The sequence below is a fragment of the Zophobas morio genome, unplaced genomic scaffold (assembly GCF_036711695.1).
Source record: "Zophobas morio isolate AGI-343-1 ecotype UQ-CSIRO unplaced genomic scaffold, CSIRO_AGI_Zmor_V1 ptg000179l, whole genome shotgun sequence".
NCBI lineage: Eukaryota > Metazoa > Arthropoda > Insecta > Coleoptera > Tenebrionidae > Zophobas > Zophobas morio.
In genome coordinates this window covers 154,936-174,043 of record NW_026972283.1, presented here as the reverse complement: position 1 = coordinate 174,043, position 19,108 = coordinate 154,936, and the positions used below count along the sequence as shown (strand labels likewise).

Here is a 19,108-nt window from a genome sequence, read left to right as displayed (position 1 = left end):
TTAAGCTCAATATTTTTGACAGTCACTTTCTGACACGTGATACCACGCTTGTCTTTAGTGCCCGCCCAACTAAAGTTTTTAGCGGAAGTTCTTAAATTTTAAAAAAAAATTTAAAAAATTTAAAAATTTTAGATTAGAGTTTAAAAAAATCCCGACTTTGCAAAACGCGCTAAAAGAGAAACGGCCTGTATCGTATCAATATTTTCTTTATACAAATAAAATGAATATAATAAAGATTTCGAAGCACGATTGCAAGCAAGATCTCGTTTTTTTTGGCTACAAATATATTTAAAACAGTAAATTTATAAAATTTATTACATTCTTGAAAAACATAAACCTTGAAGTGCATTTTAAAATCTGTACTACAGATTCGCCATTTTCATTTTTTATAGTTTTCGACGTCAAATCTTTAATTGATATAATAGATATAAATATTGTATATACATCTTAAAATTTTACTATAAATCTATAGAAAAAAAATAATCCAAACATTAAGTCACCAGTAAAATTGTTGCGTATAAAAGTGTGTACTTCATAACGTTTATTCTTGTCGGGGATAATCTTTTTATAATAAAAAGTAAAAACTATTTTAAAAAAAAAAATAAAAAATGTACTAATTGGGCACAATCCGAATTGCCCATCTTTCCATTTAGATAACAATTTTTCAGAATGACAGTAAACTCTAAACCTATTAATTTACAAAAAATCACATTTATAAACAGATGCACCAGCAAAAAATAAAGTTATAAAGAAAATCAAAAATAATTATAAACATACGCACCAGAAATAAACATTTATTTATGAAATCAAAAATAATTTAAAATATAATATAAATGTTGATTAGTAAAAAATAAAAATATTAAAAATAATTATAAACATTTTCGTCAGCAAAAAAAAATTTACAAATTTAAAATTGAATATTAGATTATAGAACCAAAAATTAAAATATTAACTAAATTATAAAAAATTAAATACATTTACACCATCAAAAGATAATAATAATAACAAAATTAAATATAAGTATATATATAAGCAATACCAAATTAATTTAAAAAATTAAATAAAAAACGTTAATAATTAAAAAACCCAAGACTTCTTCACATTTGCTCCACAATTCATCCTCCGATAAAGGGGTTAACAATTTAACATCCTCATCGCTACGGAAATCTAAGAATATAATAAAAGCAAGCAAATAAAAAATAAAGAGACAAAACATATATTTTTTAAAAATGTAATTAATCTGACCTAAAATTAATACTTAAAAATATTGACTATCTTCTTATACCGAAAGGTTATAAATAAACATAATAACTTTCTGACTGATTTTCTTCAAAGTCAGTAAATTTTAAAGTATTGTTATTCAAGTCGATTTCTCGTACTATAAAATCAGAATAACGATGACGGAATATTCCAGAGCAGGCTAGTTATTATAAATAAATAGGAAAAACAAAAAAAGTTATTGATTTAAAATTACGTTGATGGCAGCCAAGAAAATTTTCAATACCGACATCTTTTTCGGAGACAATATTGCTTAATACTTGACTTAAAACCTAATATTTATTATAAAATATGAACACAAAAAAAGGAAAGTAAATTTCATTCTAATTATAAAAATTTACATAAGGTGTAAAAAGGATACAATCATTTGATTTATCTTTAAGTATTTGGTTATCCTGTAAAATTTTCTCTTTTTATTTTAAAGATAACAGAAGTTAATATTGCATCGTTTGTTAAATAACGTTTTCAATAAATAAATTAATAATAATAAAGCTAACTCGAAGAAATCACTACTGGAATGGTAGTTTCTCGACGCTTTGACATTGCGCTACGTCTTTAAATTCTTTAAACTATTGTGTTTTTAAAATAAAAGATTTAAGTTGAACTCATTAAAAGCTTCATGTATTTCTAATAAAATCGGTAAAGCCATGTTAATGCGCCCCAAAGTAAGTCACGTGCTTAGGTATTCACTTTTAAGCATTTTTTTGTGTAAAAGCTAAATATTTTTAGTTTAATTGTTTCGTGTTTCTGTTTACAGTGAGGAGTGAACTGGACTGTTTAAGATGTTAACACTCATATATGCTGTAACACTATTTTTATTCAGTTATATATCTCTATAGTAATTTATCCATTTTATTAAAAACAAACATTTAGTATTAACATACATGTAAGAGCATTGCTGTCGTGATCTACTGTCCAGTCATCCCTTCTTAAAGGGCGGTGGCATTCCTTGATAGAGATAGGCCAGCGGTTCAAATGGAGTGTGCAGTGTAGTGTATTATTGCCCACAATCCACGGCATGTTTGTTAAAAGGCGTAGCAGTTTATTTTGTCGCACTTGGAGTGAGGAACGTTACTGCCGATAAGTGTAGGCCCAAACAGTAGAAGCGCAAAAGACAATACAGCCTTCGCTTATTTACCTTTGCTGCACAGTAGATAATGTGGGGTCTTTTTTTTATAGGTAAAAAGCTCCTTGTTCATTGCTAAGACTATGCTGCGCTTACCAGCACATTAAAGATTGGCCGTTTATATACGAATTTACCGAGATTCGTACACTCCGCGAAATTGCCTGACTTACAATTTGCGTAACGTGTAACGTGTCATATCGGTCAAAAGCCTCCTCCGCGTAGAGAAAGACAGCACCAGTGACTTTCTTAAAATTGAAGACTCTGGTTAATACGACCTTAAAGCAGTTTGGGTTCTATGATGTTAATAACGCATATCGAAGTTCCACTATGTTAAAAAAAAAAGAAAAATGAAAGCGTAAAACAGGCTAGTAAATAAAATTTATAATAACAAAATTTTAAAATAAAGAAAACGAAAATAAGCCAAAGACATTATAAATCAAACTAGGTAGACTAGAAGGTCAAAACCAAACCGAGATTATTAATGGAGAGACCTAGGGCTCGCTTCACTATGAAGAATATAATATGAAGTAGGGGCTTTTTTATATTTATAAATAATAGTTCCTAGTGCTTGATCAAGTCAAAAACTTTGAATACTCGAGCACTCAATCAAGAGTAATTCGCAAACATATTATATAACAGTTTTCGATAGAAAAGGTGTTATTATTTTCGACATTAACATACAAAAACTAGTGCTTACGCGACGTCTCGTGGACGACGGTAACGTGCCCCTTTCCATGACTCGTAAATAAATTCTCACCGGCAGGCAGTTAGTGTGCCTGGCTAGCCTCTCGTAAAGGGCATTAGCATTACGTTGGAGACAACGTCTAAAGGACCTTGTAAAGAGCTTCATTTCGCATAAACTACAACGCGTTTGTCAGCACCGTTGCATACAGATTCTAGTTCTTTCACAGTTTTAAGCATGCCTGATAAATTTTTGTTGTTAAAATTGCTAACTGTTACCATAATGTCGGCTGTGGTTTTTGTTGCTGCTGAGCAGCTTTCGTAGTAGAAGCGTGGCCAGGTGATTTAGAAATTAACGGAATAGTGGATGAGTCTTGAGGAGGTTTTATTCTCAAACGGGAGGGGCAAGAGACCCCGGAGTAACAATATTCTTTGTAGTGAGCACCGACGGAGTGAACTTACCGGGTTCGCTGCTTGCCATCAGGAAGTATTTATAGCCTAGATAATTAGCAGTGGGCGCTTCATTGCGATTCGCACAACTAGCGGGACTATCTCGTGCTTTCGTGCATAGGGCTGTCAAGTGACCCCCGCCACATCGAACCCATCAGGCGGCCGCAGTGCAAAAGCTTGCGGTGTGCCCAAAGGTCTGACAACGAGGGCACTGACCAACGCGATTACTCTTCCTAAGTCCCTACACTCAGATCTGAAGACGGGGGAGTGCACTGGCGAAAAGCACTTCCATCCGCCCGATCTGAGAAGTCAACTTTCTAGGCACTCGGCTAGTACTTCGGTGGGCGACCAGGAGGCAAATCACGTACTGCACTTCCCCCCAGGAAATCAGAACAGACATGATACTACCCTGGGTATGTACGAGCGCCTACTTGCACCCGAATCAAGGCTAAGCGGTCAACGAGTACCGCAAAAGTCGTTAATATAAAAAAAGTATTTGAAGATTGAGAGATTAGTCTTCTGTTCTAACAACTTTTATTCTCAGCACTAAAACTAGTGGTAACGAAAGCTTGCAATGTTCGCCGTTGACGAAGTCCATCGTGTGCACTCGCGCAACTCGAAGGGGAGTGACACCCGGAGCGCGTAAATCCTCCTTAGAGATTAAAGGATCGAGTTCACATTAAATCCCCCGGGGGACAAATATCAAAGACTTTTCCTCAGTTAGTTGATATGTGAAGTATTGAAAACTCCTAAGCACGCATGACCGCCGTTATAGAGCGGTAATCGTTAGCTGTCGTGGGAAATATCTTAACTCCAAGGCGGAAAGCTCTTGATCGTCGGATATTCACGCTGGTGGTTTGCAATAGTTGGTTTAGTAAGGGCCGCTTTTCTTTTACGAATAGAATAACGGGAGCTGTCTTCCTTTTAAAAAATCCGCTTCACTGCCCGTTTGAACGCCTATGGCGTGCTGTAAAGCTATTTGTCGTTAAGAGTTCGTTTTTGCTTGACTCAAAGTAAGTTCTCGCTTTCTTCTAATATTTTAAAGTCTGTGACTGACCTAGAACTCTGCCAGCTAGCTCACTTGTGCGTGTCCTAGATTTAGGAAAATAACACAAGTTACAAAAATTTAGGTTGAACTTAGCGCTCCAGCAGCAAATAATCATATAGTTAAAATATTTACCCTGAGCGACAAAAAGTGTATATTTTATTAGTATTGCAAAAAAATATGAATATTTATGTATAAATCAAAAAAAGAGTGGCAGAGGAAATCTAATAAAGGACAGGTACAGGCCTACCAAAGGAAGGCTCCCCACTTTAAATCGAAGTCAAGACTATATGGTCTACCTGAAAACTATTCCAAAAAAGTAAAATCAGTTATCCAATAGGATCTAAATCTTCTGCTAATCTTGCGTCCAAAAGTGTATAGGTGTTATTTTGAAATTTGTGAATGGTTGTGATTGGGTTGTTTTTTCTTCCCAACCACTAAAACATGGTATTTTTTCAGTTCTTATAAACAATTTACCTAACATATAACTAGTGGGGATATTTGCTAATATTTTAGTACTCGAAAAGTTAAACACTCATCCTCTTTTTTTCTTCTTTTATATTCTTTCTATAATTAGCAAATGCGAGTTAAAGACTGATTATCTGTTGAGGAAAAGTTCCCAGTTCATAAGTTTTAACGCGAATTACCTTTTTAGGATATTTTTATCATTTAGATTATTTCATCGCTTAGTTGTTAGCATATAATAATGAAGGTCGACGAAAAATAAACGGCAGTCGTGTTGATTTTTTTTTTAGTGGCTTTTTTGTTTAGTCACGTCTATACATCTCCACTATACATATAAATTTGTTTACAATTATTTTTAAAAGGTTTAAAGATTTAAATACCAGGAATTAAAGGTTTAGCTACCCTAACATTATCTACTTTAATATCATTGAAAATTTAGAAGTGGAGGCCTTTTGTTCTGCCTAGGAGTCACAACGGCTTTCTGTTTTTTTTTTTTTGAGTTAACGAGACGGTCGCTATCTCACTACGGTGTCTAATAAATATAACTGAAGGTAGAGTACAGTGAGGTTTTTGTTATGTTGCTTAATCGGAGCGATTTAAGTAAAAGTAATAAATATACTAATTAAATTCAAAACCTTTGGGAAGTTAAACACTTTTCACTTTCTCCCCTGAGTGCTCACCTGTTTTATAAGTCGATGCCTTAATAAATGATTTCCTGGCCCTTCGGGGTGGGCGTCACTTTTTGGCGTTGTGGAAAATCTAACAGGTTAAAAGTCCCAATGCCCTACCGTGAGACAGAGAAAAGGGTATTTTTAGAGTCAGATTACTCAACTTAAATGCTATGCTAAACATATTACTAGATGTTACAAATAAAAAAACGAGTAACTTAATTTTATTTTGTCCTACATAATAAATGTTTATTACAAGGAGGATTAACTCAAGTTATAACTGCATGTAGACTGAAAAATTTGCTGCGGTGAAAAAAAAGGCCACTCTCGGGGAAATATTTCTGTATACTTTAACTAACTATTGCAAATAAAGATGAGTATGTACTACCCTTTAAAAATATTTGTATTATACAATTAGAAGGGGAAAATTAAAAAAATTATGTATAAAGTTAAACATACTTGTACAGAATATTGTTTTATCGAACCTCATTTTAAGGTGTTTGGGCCACTACGGCGGTTATTAGACAAATTCATTTTTCCTTAGTAACAAACGAAAGTAGTAAGAGTCATAGTAGAATTTTGGTTTTTCAGCCCGTTAACGTTTTTGAAGTTAGATTCTTAAGTATTTTTCGTGTACATTTGCTTATTTTTTTTTTAACACAATAAATTAACTATTTTTAATTTTGAAATGTTTACGTATAATATTTCTATAGTCTTTCTTTATTAAAAATGTCTTACTTTCACCTGTTATAAATTTACTCTTTGTCAAGAGTTTTATTAAAAATCAGAAATAAAGCTGAGACGAAATGTGCAACTTGGTTACACTATTATTTTTATTTGTTTAATAATTATTACTATCCTTTTTAGCTTCCTTTTAGCAAATACTTAGTTAAGTTCAAGGATCTCCAAGGAAACATAAAATATGGGGAGCCAATTCTAACGCCCTCTTTAACTATTCAAGTCATAAAAGATTTAAACGGACGACTTATTGATTTTTCCAGCGTTGTATGTTTTATTAGCGGTTAATTCAAACGCAGTGGGGATATTAAATTATAACTCAAACTTTTTTTTTACAAGTCTTCTATTTTACCGCCCGTCTTTCCTCCTCAAATATTTTGCAACGGTTTAAATTATAAACAGCATTGCTTGGAGGTTATAGAAATATTCTATTTTTATTATTTAAGACTTCATTAATTCTTTTTAGGTGAATTTAGAGTTTCCAAAACTTCCTGTCGTTGTTTTTAAACTTCCTCAATCTGTAATCGGAGATAACCGTGAACTTTATAAGATTATTTTAAACAATTTTAATTTATAATGTGCCTTTGTAGAGCAAATCATTATCCCTAAATGCGCCCAAAGCAAGAATGAAGTCGACTATGAAGGAGAACTTGCAGTTATTATAGGCAAACGAGGGAAGGTTTTAACTAAATGTTGGCTCGTTAAACAAATTTTTAAAATTGTTTAAGAATATAAGAGAAGAAGATGCTTTAAATTATGTTTACGGCTACACTTGCGCCAACGATGTGAGTGCCCGTAGATGGCAAGGTTTTTTTTTATTGTTTGCTCTTGAGATTATATAAAAATTTCGATCTTTTTTTTTTATAAATTTTCTTGATTAATTTTCTCTTAAGGTAAAAAGAATGGAAATCAATGGTCACGCTGTAAAAGTTTTGATACTTTTTGCCCTATTGGACCCGTTATTGTGATAAACTTTTTCTATCTAACTTTTTCAAATTAACTTAGTTTTACTTTTTACTCCCATCTATGTCCAATTTTATAAGTTATTAAATTCTATTAAATGTAAATTGTTTTTTTACGTAATATTATTCTATTATACATTGATTATATTTAAAAATAATTATTCATATAAATTATATTTAATTCAAATATTATTTTACTTTTACGAATTGTTAATACTCTTCTTTGCTTTTGCTTTATCCATTTACTTCCCAGCGAAATTTCTTTTACTATTTTCTGAAATCCTCGAACAAATGTTATAAACTTATAAAATTTATTTCAGTTTTCTTTAACTGAATAAAATTTTTGTATAATTATAACTAACTTTAGGCGTCTCCCTCGATTATCAAAAACCCTAACAATTTAAACATCCGCACATTTCTCAATGGCAAAATAGTGCAGTCTTCAAACACATCTAATATGGTTCTGATATTATATTATTTTTAATAAATAAATAATAATAATACTAATTAAGATCTTCAGTGTTCAACGACTGATTCATGAAGTAAGCAAAGGAACAACTTTGCTTCCGGGTATAGAAACTTTTTTTTACTAAATTAAATTCTTCTTATATAATTTTTGTATATAGAAACTTGGTTATTAATAATCCTGTAATTAAATTTAGTTTTTAAGTAAGCAAGTACTTTTATAAAATAACTTGATTTTCTATTACTTTATTAAAAAAATAAATTAAATTCTTTTTTTCGAGTTTTATTGTTTAGAGAATTATATTTTTATTATTTTATTATATCTTTGAGAGTTTTATTAAGTTTTATAATTATAAGGATCTCTGATTCTCACGGGGACCCCCGCTGGAGTGGGTTTAAGCAGAAACGAATTCTTGAAAGAAAATGATCGTTGCGAAATCGAAATTGAGATGATCGGCAAACTTTGCAATACAGTCGCCATTGAGCAGTAAAGTAGTCAATAAAATTAAAAGTTTTCATTATAAAGCAGAGCCTTCCTCTATCAAGTGGTTTGGGCGGTGACAGTCACGTGAGTTATTTTTACTTGCACTTCGAGCAACTTACTTGGTCGAAATTCTCCTGCACGGGTCAATAGCAGTGCATTGTGAGCTAAACAGACCAGTAAGATTATTAAATTTACTTGAAGAGTGTTTTGCCCCTCCACACAACTAGAATGATAAGCATGCCCGCAAAGAAATACGTGGAGGCTCCCGTTAAGTTCTTTTTATTATTTTATTATTAATAAAAAAATATATATTATAAATTTGGGGATCTTGAGACTTTTCTACTAAAAAAAACCTTGAAAAAGATTTTTTCCGCACGAAGCGCACGAGGTGTTTGCTAATAATAAAACTTTTGACTTAATACTTTTTTTATTTAAAAATCTTTTACTTACCATCAAAAAAAAAGCCGCGACTTGAGGCGCAGTAAAGCTGCTCAAAAAGTCGGAAGCGGTCGGCCGTCAGCGCTCGCTCGCACGCTTCCATCAGTCCGACCTCCGTGGCTGCCAGTCAGGCGGCGCTAAGCATTGAATAAAAACGTCACAGCGAATCACCTGCGAGTGGTAGTCGTCCAGCACGTGGGCTAATGACTTGAGAAGACCTGAGATAAACCGCCCAATAGATAAAAAGTTCACACTATCTAACGCCAGTAGGTTGGCTGCTTACCTGGCACGACAAGTCCGGAGGGGATGCGTTCAACCAATGAAATAACGTCAATATGTTTTCGTGCGTTCGTTAAAAGGAACTTTATATACTCTAAAATAATTTAAAATAAATTAATATAAACTGCACCACTGAGAATGCGAGACCGGGTCGCTTCAGCGAATACGAAACTAACTCCTCCCACAAGTCTTCATCATTCTGTTCTTTAGCAAACTCCGTCGCCTGAATCAATAGTGCAAATATGTATTCAGGGAAGTGTCAAAGAAAACTCTTTAAATATACCCAAACATCACTAAAATATGATACAATGATCATATATATATTAAGAGCGCGAAAGTTCTACACCCATATTAATACCTTAGAAATATCACCAATCGTGTCAAGAATAAGTCGTAAAGCACTTTTATTATCGCCTATTTTACCTATAAATAGGTGGCAAAAGAGATGTCCTTTTGTTAAATAATGCAGTTTAACTCCTAAATTGAAGCCACGAACCTAATAAGTACACCATTTCGGGGACCAATGAATGGCGCTTGCAAGTTTCGTAGGCCTTCAGTAATAAATTTAGTTCTACGCTCAGCGAAAAACAGGAGAGTCCGAAGCAAACCTCCTCGAGATTATAATAGCGGCTGTCCTCTAAGAAGGGCAGCAGCTTTGAGGGATCGTAACTTGCGTATAAGTCAACCTATCGGAATAAAGTAAATGGTCTCAAGAGCTACAGTAATAATTATTATTTTTGAATTATTTTAATATGCAAATACTAAACAATAGTTTTTATAAATTTCATAAAATATATTAAAATATTTTGTATTTTTATGATAAATTTTTTTTTAAACTATTTGAGCAGTTTTAAAATAAGCTTATAATATTTATTATAAATATAATTTGAAAAGAAAATGGTACTTGCAACTGATGATAGTCACGGCCGAGAGCATTATCAAAAGTAAAAAGTTTGTCTAAAAAGAAAAGTAATAGCTCTTTATTTTCTGTAAGATTTTCCACAATGTCGTCTATCTAGTTTTTTTTTGCAAAAAAAAAAAGGAGAGGCTAATTAATGTTTCTCTTACTAAATTAAAAAAAATAATACAGAAATAGTAGTAATATTGCGGAGAAAATATGCTACTGTCTGCTGTCTATCCAGCCTCATTAAAGGCAAAAGACTTTTTTGAATCGACAAAGAAAAATTATAAGCATTTAGCAGTCGGAAGGATTCATCTAGAAAAGCAAAAAAAATTAAAGGAGAAAAAAAAAGATATAAAAAAGTTTACTGCTCCCGAGTTTAATGTAAACTTGAAGAGCTTCTTGGTACTGCTGGTTATATTCGTATCTGCAAATTTTATTTATTTTATACAAGAAATGTTAACATAAAATTTCTTAGTAATGTTTATAAGTTATATACAGTTTTGCTACAGAGGAAGAAAGACAGTCGGCAGAAGATTTCTTAAGCTGCTCTTCATATATAATTGAAATAAGTTTGGGAACGTCGTAGATATCACTAGGCCATCCCTCGATAAGTTCTTCTAGCAACTGATATATATATTATATATATAGATGGTCGCGTGAGGTCTTTTATTATTAAAAAAGTCTCAGAAAACCTGATAGTTTTGGCAAAGCAGCAAATTTTGAAGTACTAAATTATATATGTCTTCGGTAAGTTTTGGTGTACGAGTTGGTATAAGTCCAGCAATATTCTGCTCGGGAGGAACAAGAAATAGAGAGGCCACTCAATAGCGTTATAATAAAGGACGAAGGTACGGGCAACGCGTCAACTTCTATAAACCGGTGAACCCACGTGGCCCACAAAAGGGGGTCATCGCAGAAAATTCGAGGGCAGAGGTCGGCAGCCTTCGCATATTTCCGCTCTTGAAACAGTTTGGCCAGATACTCGAGGCCAATGCTAACCAGCTATGATTATAATACAAGGTTAACTTTAATGATACTCATAAAAGCATGGTCCTCGTGGGCAACCATATGGAAATCGACAAGGCCAAAGTGAAAAGCTTCCTCAGCTCGTTCGAGCGCAAGTTCATGTAAACTAACGGGAGTTGGCTTGAGTTTGGAAGAAAGGTTTAAAGGCTACAGACCACTACGATTTTTGCAGAAGCACCGTGAGTTGGTCCTCGATGTCACGTGGCCTAACTAGCCCAACTTCCGTTGAGGAGATAATGACGAAAAGTGGGGCCGATGCTGACGGGATCAGGTCGAGCGTTGAAATGGTGTGAAGGGAAAACTATTATACACTCAACTTAGATGCGCAAGGCAGCAAAATGCCGAAGTGAGAGGGAAAGAGAGAAGCTCCTTCTCGGCTGCATCGTTTTCGTACCCGCGATAAGTGAGGGAAGCAGCAGCTTCGCGGTCCTATCAAACCCCAAAGTTCAGTAAATTCTGTAAACTTTTTAGAGAATAATTGAACCAATAAACGGCGAGAAAGAACGCAAAAACCGCGCGGAAATGGCGCAATTCCTTAACCAAAAAATTGTTTATATATACGTAAAAGTAAATTAATGGCACAATCAAAAAAATGTAGACCACAGATGAGAGATTTCCTTTCGTACGAAGCAAGGATTTCAACTCTCCGTTTTTTAAGTGCGGAGCTTTCTTTCGAATGCACAATATAAAGCACCTTAATAAAAAGCAGTCTTAAGAAAAACCCAATAACAGCAATGATAATAACTTTTATAAATATCTTCCAGGCCAGTATGAAAGTGTCGTTGTCGATCCAACGCAAGTAACAACTTTAGTAGATATTGAAAATCTTTAAACTATTAATACTAAAAAAGAAGTAAAGCTTTCTAACCAAAAGTCTTTATCGCAAGAAAAGTCGGTATAAGGAAATGTTAAAATGATTTTCTCACTGGCAGTGTCGCAAACTGTTAGACCCTTATAGTTTCAGAAATCTAATTTTAGCTGGGAAGTAAATTTTTGGTAGTTACCGTGGGATTTGCCCACACGAGGTAAGTTGAGTTCCACACAATAGCAAAAACGTTAACCTCATAATTGCTTAAAACTGTTGCTTTATTTCTAAGCCAACCTCGAAATTAAAAAGTTTATATGGCTTAAAAGGCAATGTGCATAACATATATAAATTTTTTTTTTTTAATAAAATATAACTAATACTTTTTTTTAATATTAAAATTATTCACCTTTCGTATACGATACAAGTTTTCCTTCAGAATTTCTAAAAACAATTTTTCTTTCAGTTTCCCTTTTAAAATTAGGCGAAATGCCTTTTGAAAGAGATTACGCAGTATTAGCAAAATAATTTTAATAATTTAAAATAAAATTAGATCTTGCATAAGTCGCTGTCAGGAGAATAGCCCGTTATGCTCAGAAGAATTGAATGTTTACATATTTCATATACAACAATCTTTGGAGAAAAAAAATATTATTTATTATATACAAGCTTATTTACTAAATATATAAATATTGAAATAATAAAAAAGTAAAATTTTGGCAAGTAATTTAATAATAAACAGAATGTTTATATTCCTATTAACAAATCTTTAGTTAAACGAAGTTGATTAAGTACTATTTCGTCGCCCCCGGCACTTGCTATAAAGTCTCCACTGTCATCAAAGCAAAGATAATTTACCTATTTTTACTATAATAAACATAAATTTTTTATAAATACAATAATTAAGGCTACTTTTTTAGTATGACAAGAGAAGGAGTCTATAATGTTCCCTTTAAAATCAATTATTAGTACAGCTCCCTCGGTTGTCCCTAATTTAATTAATTGGTTAAAACTTTTACTCTTTATAAAGATGTTGAAAAAGCTACTTTAAGAAAATTTCATATATTAAGAATGATAAAGTTCCTTTAATAGTAAAAAAATGAGATGGTGAACGTATAAAGTGATAAAAATCTACCGATGGCAATTATTTTCTCGTGAGCAGCTAATGCGGTAGCACTTCGCTTTATAAAACGGAAGATTTAACTTTTATTACGTTTAAAAGAAAAAAATTTTAGTTAAATACCTTTAACAAAACATTCTCTATTGAACCCTGAAGTTTTTCATAGTAAAATTCTAAGTGTTCCAAAGCTAGTAAAAATAAAAGTTACATTTTAAAAATTTAATTAAGGTACGTAAAAATATATTCTATAACTAAAAAATGAATTATTGTCTCTATTCTTCATAGTTTGTGTATTACTCCCTTTTTAATATAACAAAAACTTTAAATGTAACATCGTTGAGTTAAACTTTTGACAAGTACATCACTATCATAAGAGCTGTGGCGGTTTTATGGGGTATAAATAACTGAAGGGGGTTATAGTTTATTTGACTTATTATAAAAAGTTTTTCATTTTTAACCTAAACAAAAGTAGTAAAAAAAAAATTCAAGCAATAGTTTTATAACTGCTAATATTACTCTACTAGTAATCAGTTTTTAATTGAAATGTAAAAGCTTTTCTATTTCGAATATTTAATGAAATTTCCTTTTAATCTTTCACACCGAGCTGTACAGTCGTGTAATTCATCTTTTGAGTATTATCCCAGTAAAGAATTTGAATTAAACAATAGACTATCACACTCATTTTCAGAAGATCTGAATATTACATCACCATTTGAAAAGAAATATATAGAAGTTGAAATAAGCGATTGCTCTTTAAAAACTAAAAAGGGTGAAGTCATTGTCTAAAGCTTATCAATTTTATTTTAACTTTATTTTTCGTTTCTAAATTTTTAAAAGTTTATGAAGATAAAATTTTCGTGGATAAGGATTTTTCTCCAGCACCTTTAGATAACAAGGTTAAAATAAAGTAAGTTGTACTACAGAATTTTGGTACGTTAAGAAAATCTTTTTTTTGCAGCTTGAATATTATAAACAACTAAAAGATTTACAAGAAGAAAACGAGCAGTTGAAAAGGCAGCTTGCAATTTACACGGAAAATGTTAATACTAAAAATTTCAATTTATCTTGAAAGTACGTAAATTTCTATAATAAGGTTTTGAAGTTAACAAATGAAAACGAGGAAAGCCTTGCTTTGGTTAACTATCAGAAAACAGATATAATAAAATATGAAGAGCAATTAAAAATTAGCCAACTTGTAATTTCCAACGAAATTTAATTTTTTTTATTTTTTTATTTTTTTATTTTTTATTTTGTTTTAAGAAAAACAGAAAATTAAAAGAGCAACTGGAAGAAGCACTGCTCAAAATAGACGGCCTAAATTCATTAAACATTGAATTGGCCGACTGCAGAAAAATTGCAAAAGAATTTAAAATGAACCACTCTTTATCCCAACAAGAAATTCGACTTCTAGTGCAAAAATAATTTTTTGGATTTTTTTATTTTTTAATAAAAATCTTAATAAAAATAATTATGAAAATAATAAAAAATATCAAACTTTGAATATTGAAGAGGTGATCTTTTAATTTTCCTTTTTTTTTCTTAAGAATAACCGAATAAAAGAATTGGAAGTAAAGTCCCAAGACGTAAATGAATTGCAAACGAAGATTCAAAAACTGAAGCATTTGGTTCGAACCACAAGAACTGATCTTTTTGCTGCTCTTGAAAAGGTTATTTTTATTTAATCTTTTCTACAATAGTTTTAATTTATTATATAAAAGTTTTGTTTAAAATTCTTTTTATTAATTGAGTTTTTAAATTTTTTAGAAATAATTTTTTTTAATTATTATTGTTCTGAATGACAATGAAAAGTTCTGTTAACAAAATTATTTTTTAATAAATTTCTACAAGTAGATTAAAGAAAAAGAAGAAATTATTCAAACTTCCGTCGAGGAAAACAAAAAACATCATGAATTACTACTGGCCGAGCTATCTTTAAAAGAGCAAATTCAAGAAAAATTAGAAGTTATATAAAAAATCTTTAATATTTTCTAATTTCTAATAAATTTAAATTTTTATTATTTAGAACGAGCGCTTGAAAGTGTCTACTCTAGAGCACGAATTAGCCCAAAGCGAGGAATCTCATCGTCAGATAACTGCGTGCTTGGAGGAGGATCTCAGCCGCGCCAACGTTGTCTTTCCTTTTTTTTAGAATAACCTCTAAAAAAAAAATTTCAGGCTAAACTGGAAGCACTCGAGATTAATTTTACCAAGTACAAAACACGTGCTCAATTCATCCTGAAACAAAAAAGTATTCTATTTTTTAATGTACATTAAATTTTTTTTGTAATAAATAATTTTTTTAAAGCTCCGTTTCCAGTGCTTTCAAACCCTTCGGAGGTTTTTTTAAAAGAAAAACTTATAAAAAGTTTTTTCTTATCCATTTTATTAAAGAATTTACAACAGAAACAACAACTGGATGCCGTTTGTGCGGAATTGGCCATTTGGAAAAAAACGTCTGAGAAATTGCGCGTGCGCAGATGCTTTTATAATTTTTTTTTGGTTATAAAATTATTTTTACAGCAAAAAATGGAACTACTTGAAGAAGAAAATTCCTTTCTCGCGCGCTCTTCTGCTGAAAAGCAGCAGAAGCTCAATTTTGAACTTCAGAATTCTCAACAAGAGATCTCGAGATTTAAGCAACTTCATAAAGTTTTCTTATATTTTTTTATAATTAACTAATTTATTTATTATTTTTGTTATGGTACATATTCCCGTTAACGTTAAATAAATTATTATAAATTTATAAATTTTGGAGTTAACTTTTTACCATATTTATTTTATTAGAAAAAAAAAGTTTTGATCTGTTAAAAAAATGTTATATTTAAACTTTATAAAGAAATTATTTTTTTACACATTTTCATTTTTAAAATATCAATTATCTAAAAAAATTTAAAATCGTTTTTCTACATTTATATTATTTTTATTAATAAACTTTTTAAATTATTATTTTTTTTAAAAAAAATTTCTTTTTAAAATTTTAACAAATAATTATAATTCTCCCCTCAAAGAATTATTCTTTAAAATTTTATAAATGTATTTTTATAAAATTAATGTTTTCGATTTTAGATTTAATAACTCGAAATTTTTTATTAAAATAATTTAGTTGATTTACTCTTTTGTCTTAATTCTATTAAGATTATTTTGTAACTTTCATACAGGAAACGTATAATAAATTATTTTTAAAAAAAAAAGTTAACTTTTTTTAACTAAGTAACTTTCTATAAAAATTGTATTATAAATTTTTTTTTAGTTTTTTAATTTATATTATCTCAAATAATTTTTGGGATAAATAACATTTTTATAAATAATTATTTGGTTCTTGTAATTTTCTTTTTTATATATTTCTATTATTAAACTTAAAATCCTCGTATACAACGTTCTTTTAACTTTTATTAATAATTATGCTTGGATTTCTGGACAACAAAGTTTGTTATAATTATAAATATATTTCAATTAAGTTATTAAATAATTTATTTTCAAATTACCCTTTAATTTTTTTTTCAAAGGAATTTTTGTGTTCATAGTTTTATTTATAATTTTATATCTTTCACAAAGACTATATTTAAGAATTTTATTGGATCTGTAGGGTTTACTTTTTTCCCTTTAAATTTTTTTTGTACAAAAGTTAAATAAAAAATATTATAATTACTACATTATAATGAAATTCGAGTTATCAATAATAAGTGTTATTAACGTTTTATTTTTTTGTTTTATAGATTTTTAGGTTATCAAAGTTTTTTAATTAATTTAAAAATTTTCTTTAAAAAAAATTAATTTTCAACTTTTTAAAAAATTTAATTGTAATTCAGCATCAGTAAAATTTATTTATAACAAGTTTTATTAAGTAGATTCAATGAAAGATAAGTTAATAAACTTTACTTGAATATATTTTCATCTATTTTCAGTGTCTACAAAGTTTTCTTTATAATAATTTATTATTATTATTTCGTTTCAGACTCTGCAGGAAGAACTTGAAGCACTGAAACACACTTCCATCCAGATGGCCTCTTTAGAAAAGTCTCTCGAATCTTTAAAGCAGGAAAAAAAGGATTTATTAAAAAAAGTTTTTTTTAATTTTTTTTTAATTTTTATTTTCTTTAAATTTATAAACAAATTAATTATAAAATTTATATATAATAAAGATTGAGAGCATGGAAATTTCGCTGGAAAATATAGAAAATCAAAAAGTAATTTTACTATAACAACAATTTTTTTATATTTACTTTATTATTAATAATAAATATTATTATTTAGAGCCTTGAAGAATCTACTCTTTCTCTAGAAAAAAAAAGTTTTTTTTTATTACAATTAAATTTTTTTTCTGAAGTAATAAACTTTTGCGTTCAGCTTACTTTGCTTATATAATTATATTTATGTATTAAAAGCTTCGCAAAGTTTTGAAATTTCCAATTCTTTGCCGTCCGATGATTCTCAAGTTTTATTATTATTTTATTATATTTATTTACTAAAATTTATTACTAAAAGAAAGTACAATATAATAATGATAATGATAAGCCAGTAACAATTTAAAATCTATATAATGTATGTAATAGAAATAAATGGGTATGTACTAACTTTTAAGAAACAAATTAATCACGTGGTTAGCAAGCTCCAACTAATCGGGTCGCTCAGCTTTGCGGGACGTCCGCCCGAAACACCTTCCTATTGGAGGATAACCTCGCTGATCTTCAGTTGAAGGTTTTCTTAATGAAATAAAATATTTAATAATGATTACTTTTTTTACTGGATAACTTTTTAAAAAAAAGTTAATAATTTTTTGTTGAATATAATAAATTACGCGTTTATGTAAAGCTCGAGCACGTGTCCAGTTTGCTGGAAGACTCGAACGAACTCGTTCGGAAACACGAAGATCAGAATGTTCGTGTTATTGTTCTATTGAGTATTATTAATTATATCTTTTTACTTATATATACTTATTTTTTTAATAAAAAGATTGTCTTGAAGAAGGAAATTCGTCGTTTGGAAGAAAATAACTGTCGCAAGGAGCGGTATTGTAACTTTTACGAACAATAATGATATTTAATATTTATTAAAAAAATAACGTGAATGTTTAGTTTTAATTATGAATACTTGAAAAACATTCTTTATAGTTTTTTGGATGCAAAAACTCCGGAAGAAAGAAAACCATTATTATTGGTTAAAAAATAATAATTAAAAAATAATTTATTATATTTTTAGTTTATGTTTCTAGGTGTTTGGCCAAATGCTACTTTTTAGCGCCGAGGAAATGGCTCGTTTATTGGAACGGTAATGTTGCGCTTTTATACGATTGATTGGTTTCTGATTATTTTTAACAACGCCAGATACAATTTGTTTGAAGAGGCCAATAAGAATGAAGGAAACGGTTGGAATTTTTTTGGGATTTGATATTAGTAAAAAAAAAAAGGAAATTGCGCCATACGACGCAGAAGCTTATTATATATTTTTGTTGCTGCTATAAAACGTTGTTTAAGTTTTCTGGAAAGAACACAGCTTTTTTTACTGAATAAATAAAGCATCAAAAAATTATAAGAAAAACAAATTTTAACAAAAAAAAGAAATTGCTTTTTTCACAAATTTATTATTTTATTTTTATTAAAGTTACATTAAAACTTTATGACGACAACAATGAAGTTACTTTTATATACAAATTTTTAATTTTAGATTTTTTATAAAGGTCTTTAAAACTTCACGGCGAGAAAGGAATTTTTTACAAGTTTTTTATATATATCAAAAAAGCCACTCGTCTCAATAAAACATTGTAACAGCCAAAAAATTTCTTTTTGCACAAGTTACCTTTTTTTTATTTTTATATAAGTAATTACTCCCAAAGAAAAACTTATTAAAACATGACGGCAAAGAAAATACTTTTTGTACAAATAATATTTATTTCTATTAAGTTATTACTTCTAAGGAAAATCTCAATAAAACATATTGACGATAAGGATATTTTTTATTCATCCAAGTTAATTTTTTTATATTTCCCTTTAAATCGCTAAGTCTACTATAAGTTTATTATTTTTATAAAATTCACAATAAACTTCCTGCGAGAGATCTCTTCAATTATTTTTTACAAAGTATTTTTTTTATTTTCTTAAAAATTACTTTAAAAAAAAGTTCACAACACTTCATGACGATAAATATATTCCCTTTTTTTTAATATTTATAATAATT

The 19,108-nt window shown here is 29.8% G+C and overlaps 3 protein-coding genes and 2 long non-coding RNA genes across 5 annotated transcripts; 2 read left to right on the top strand and 3 right to left on the bottom strand.

Moving 5' to 3' along the window:
- Positions 1–500: 500 nt before the first annotated feature.
- On the bottom strand, positions 501–1,403 carry LOC135145752 (uncharacterized). Its single transcript, XR_010283550.1, has 4 exons — positions 1,313–1,403; positions 1,087–1,167; positions 615–688; positions 501–561 (listed from the first exon to the last, which is right to left on the bottom strand). It is a non-coding gene; the product is annotated as an uncharacterized LOC135145752 (long non-coding RNA).
- A 4,860-nt stretch (positions 1,404–6,263) lies between these two features.
- On the top strand, positions 6,264–8,428 carry LOC135145755 (fumarylacetoacetate hydrolase domain-containing protein 2-like). The gene is made up of 11 exons (XM_064077901.1): positions 6,264–6,335; positions 6,484–6,531; positions 6,581–6,718; positions 6,791–6,865; positions 6,918–6,987; positions 7,042–7,130; positions 7,180–7,258; positions 7,345–7,415; positions 7,781–7,873; positions 7,926–7,983; positions 8,236–8,428. Exons 2-11 carry the CDS (start codon positions 6,520–6,522, stop codon positions 8,367–8,369), a joined length of 819 nt encoding a protein of 272 aa, XP_063933971.1. The 5' UTR covers positions 6,264–6,335; positions 6,484–6,519; the 3' UTR covers positions 8,370–8,428.
- LOC135145754 (vacuolar protein sorting-associated protein 41 homolog) lies at positions 8,409–12,281 on the bottom strand. Its single transcript, XM_064077900.1, has 25 exons — positions 12,224–12,281; positions 12,014–12,111; positions 11,878–11,960; positions 11,755–11,815; positions 11,610–11,703; positions 11,494–11,543; positions 11,327–11,438; positions 11,171–11,267; positions 11,049–11,115; positions 10,836–10,985; positions 10,676–10,771; positions 10,480–10,607; positions 10,349–10,407; positions 10,168–10,295; positions 9,984–10,094; positions 9,688–9,765; positions 9,576–9,630; positions 9,438–9,502; positions 9,227–9,302; positions 9,084–9,173; positions 8,972–9,018; positions 8,813–8,912; positions 8,716–8,757; positions 8,558–8,637; positions 8,409–8,496 (listed from the first exon to the last, which is right to left on the bottom strand). Exons 9-25 carry the CDS (start codon positions 11,049–11,051, stop codon positions 8,458–8,460), a joined length of 1,347 nt encoding a protein of 448 aa, XP_063933970.1. The 5' UTR covers positions 11,052–11,115; positions 11,171–11,267; positions 11,327–11,438; positions 11,494–11,543; positions 11,610–11,703; positions 11,755–11,815; positions 11,878–11,960; positions 12,014–12,111; positions 12,224–12,281; the 3' UTR covers positions 8,409–8,457.
- A 90-nt stretch (positions 12,282–12,371) lies between these two features.
- On the bottom strand, positions 12,372–13,122 carry LOC135145736 (uncharacterized). The gene is made up of 5 exons (XR_010283547.1): positions 13,058–13,122; positions 12,950–12,995; positions 12,727–12,803; positions 12,610–12,672; positions 12,372–12,447 (listed from the first exon to the last, which is right to left on the bottom strand). It is a non-coding gene; the product is annotated as an uncharacterized LOC135145736 (long non-coding RNA).
- A 551-nt stretch (positions 13,123–13,673) lies between these two features.
- LOC135145763 (GRIP and coiled-coil domain-containing protein 1-like) lies at positions 13,674–18,356 on the top strand. Its single transcript, XM_064077906.1, has 22 exons — positions 13,674–13,703; positions 13,772–13,830; positions 13,893–13,973; positions 14,028–14,129; positions 14,195–14,344; positions 14,479–14,601; positions 14,786–14,896; positions 14,958–15,062; positions 15,110–15,182; positions 15,240–15,271; positions 15,326–15,403; positions 15,455–15,583; positions 16,890–16,997; positions 17,077–17,121; positions 17,189–17,225; positions 17,320–17,369; positions 17,540–17,632; positions 17,747–17,812; positions 17,888–17,943; positions 18,010–18,091; positions 18,147–18,202; positions 18,259–18,356. The coding sequence occupies exons 5-22, from the start codon at positions 14,306–14,308 to the stop codon at positions 18,320–18,322; spliced, it is 1,347 nt and encodes a 448-aa protein (XP_063933976.1). The 5' UTR covers positions 13,674–13,703; positions 13,772–13,830; positions 13,893–13,973; positions 14,028–14,129; positions 14,195–14,305; the 3' UTR covers positions 18,323–18,356.
- Positions 18,357–19,108: the final 752 nt, after the last annotated feature.

What these genes read in the sequence shown, in the direction of transcription:
- LOC135145755 (XM_064077901.1), top strand. An exon ending in ATCTGTAATCGGAGATAACC is followed by an intron (nt 6,988 to 7,041) that starts GTGAACTTTATA and finishes GTGCCTTTGTAG; the next exon opens with AGCAAATCATTATCCCTAAA. An exon ending in AGGAACAACTTTGCTTCCGG is followed by an intron (nt 7,984 to 8,235) that starts GTATAGAAACTT and finishes TATAATTATAAG; the next exon opens with GATCTCTGATTCTCACGGGG.
- LOC135145754 (XM_064077900.1), bottom strand. An exon ending in TAGAAGTTGACGCGTTGCCC is followed by an intron (nt 10,772 to 10,835) that starts GTACCTTCGTCC and finishes CCTCCCGAGCAG; the next exon opens with AATATTGCTGGACTTATACC. An exon ending in CTCCGGACTTGTCGTGCCAG is followed by an intron (nt 9,019 to 9,083) that starts GTAAGCAGCCAA and finishes GGTTTATCTCAG; the next exon opens with GTCTTCTCAAGTCATTAGCC.
- LOC135145763 (XM_064077906.1), top strand. Translation starts at nt 14,306, where the DNA reads ATGAACCACTCTTTATCCCAACAAGAAATTCGACTTCTA. An exon ending in AGGATCTCAGCCGCGCCAAC is followed by an intron (nt 15,063 to 15,109) that starts GTTGTCTTTCCT and finishes AAAAAATTTCAG; the next exon opens with GCTAAACTGGAAGCACTCGA. An exon ending in TCGCTGATCTTCAGTTGAAG is followed by an intron (nt 17,633 to 17,746) that starts GTTTTCTTAATG and finishes GTTTATGTAAAG; the next exon opens with CTCGAGCACGTGTCCAGTTT.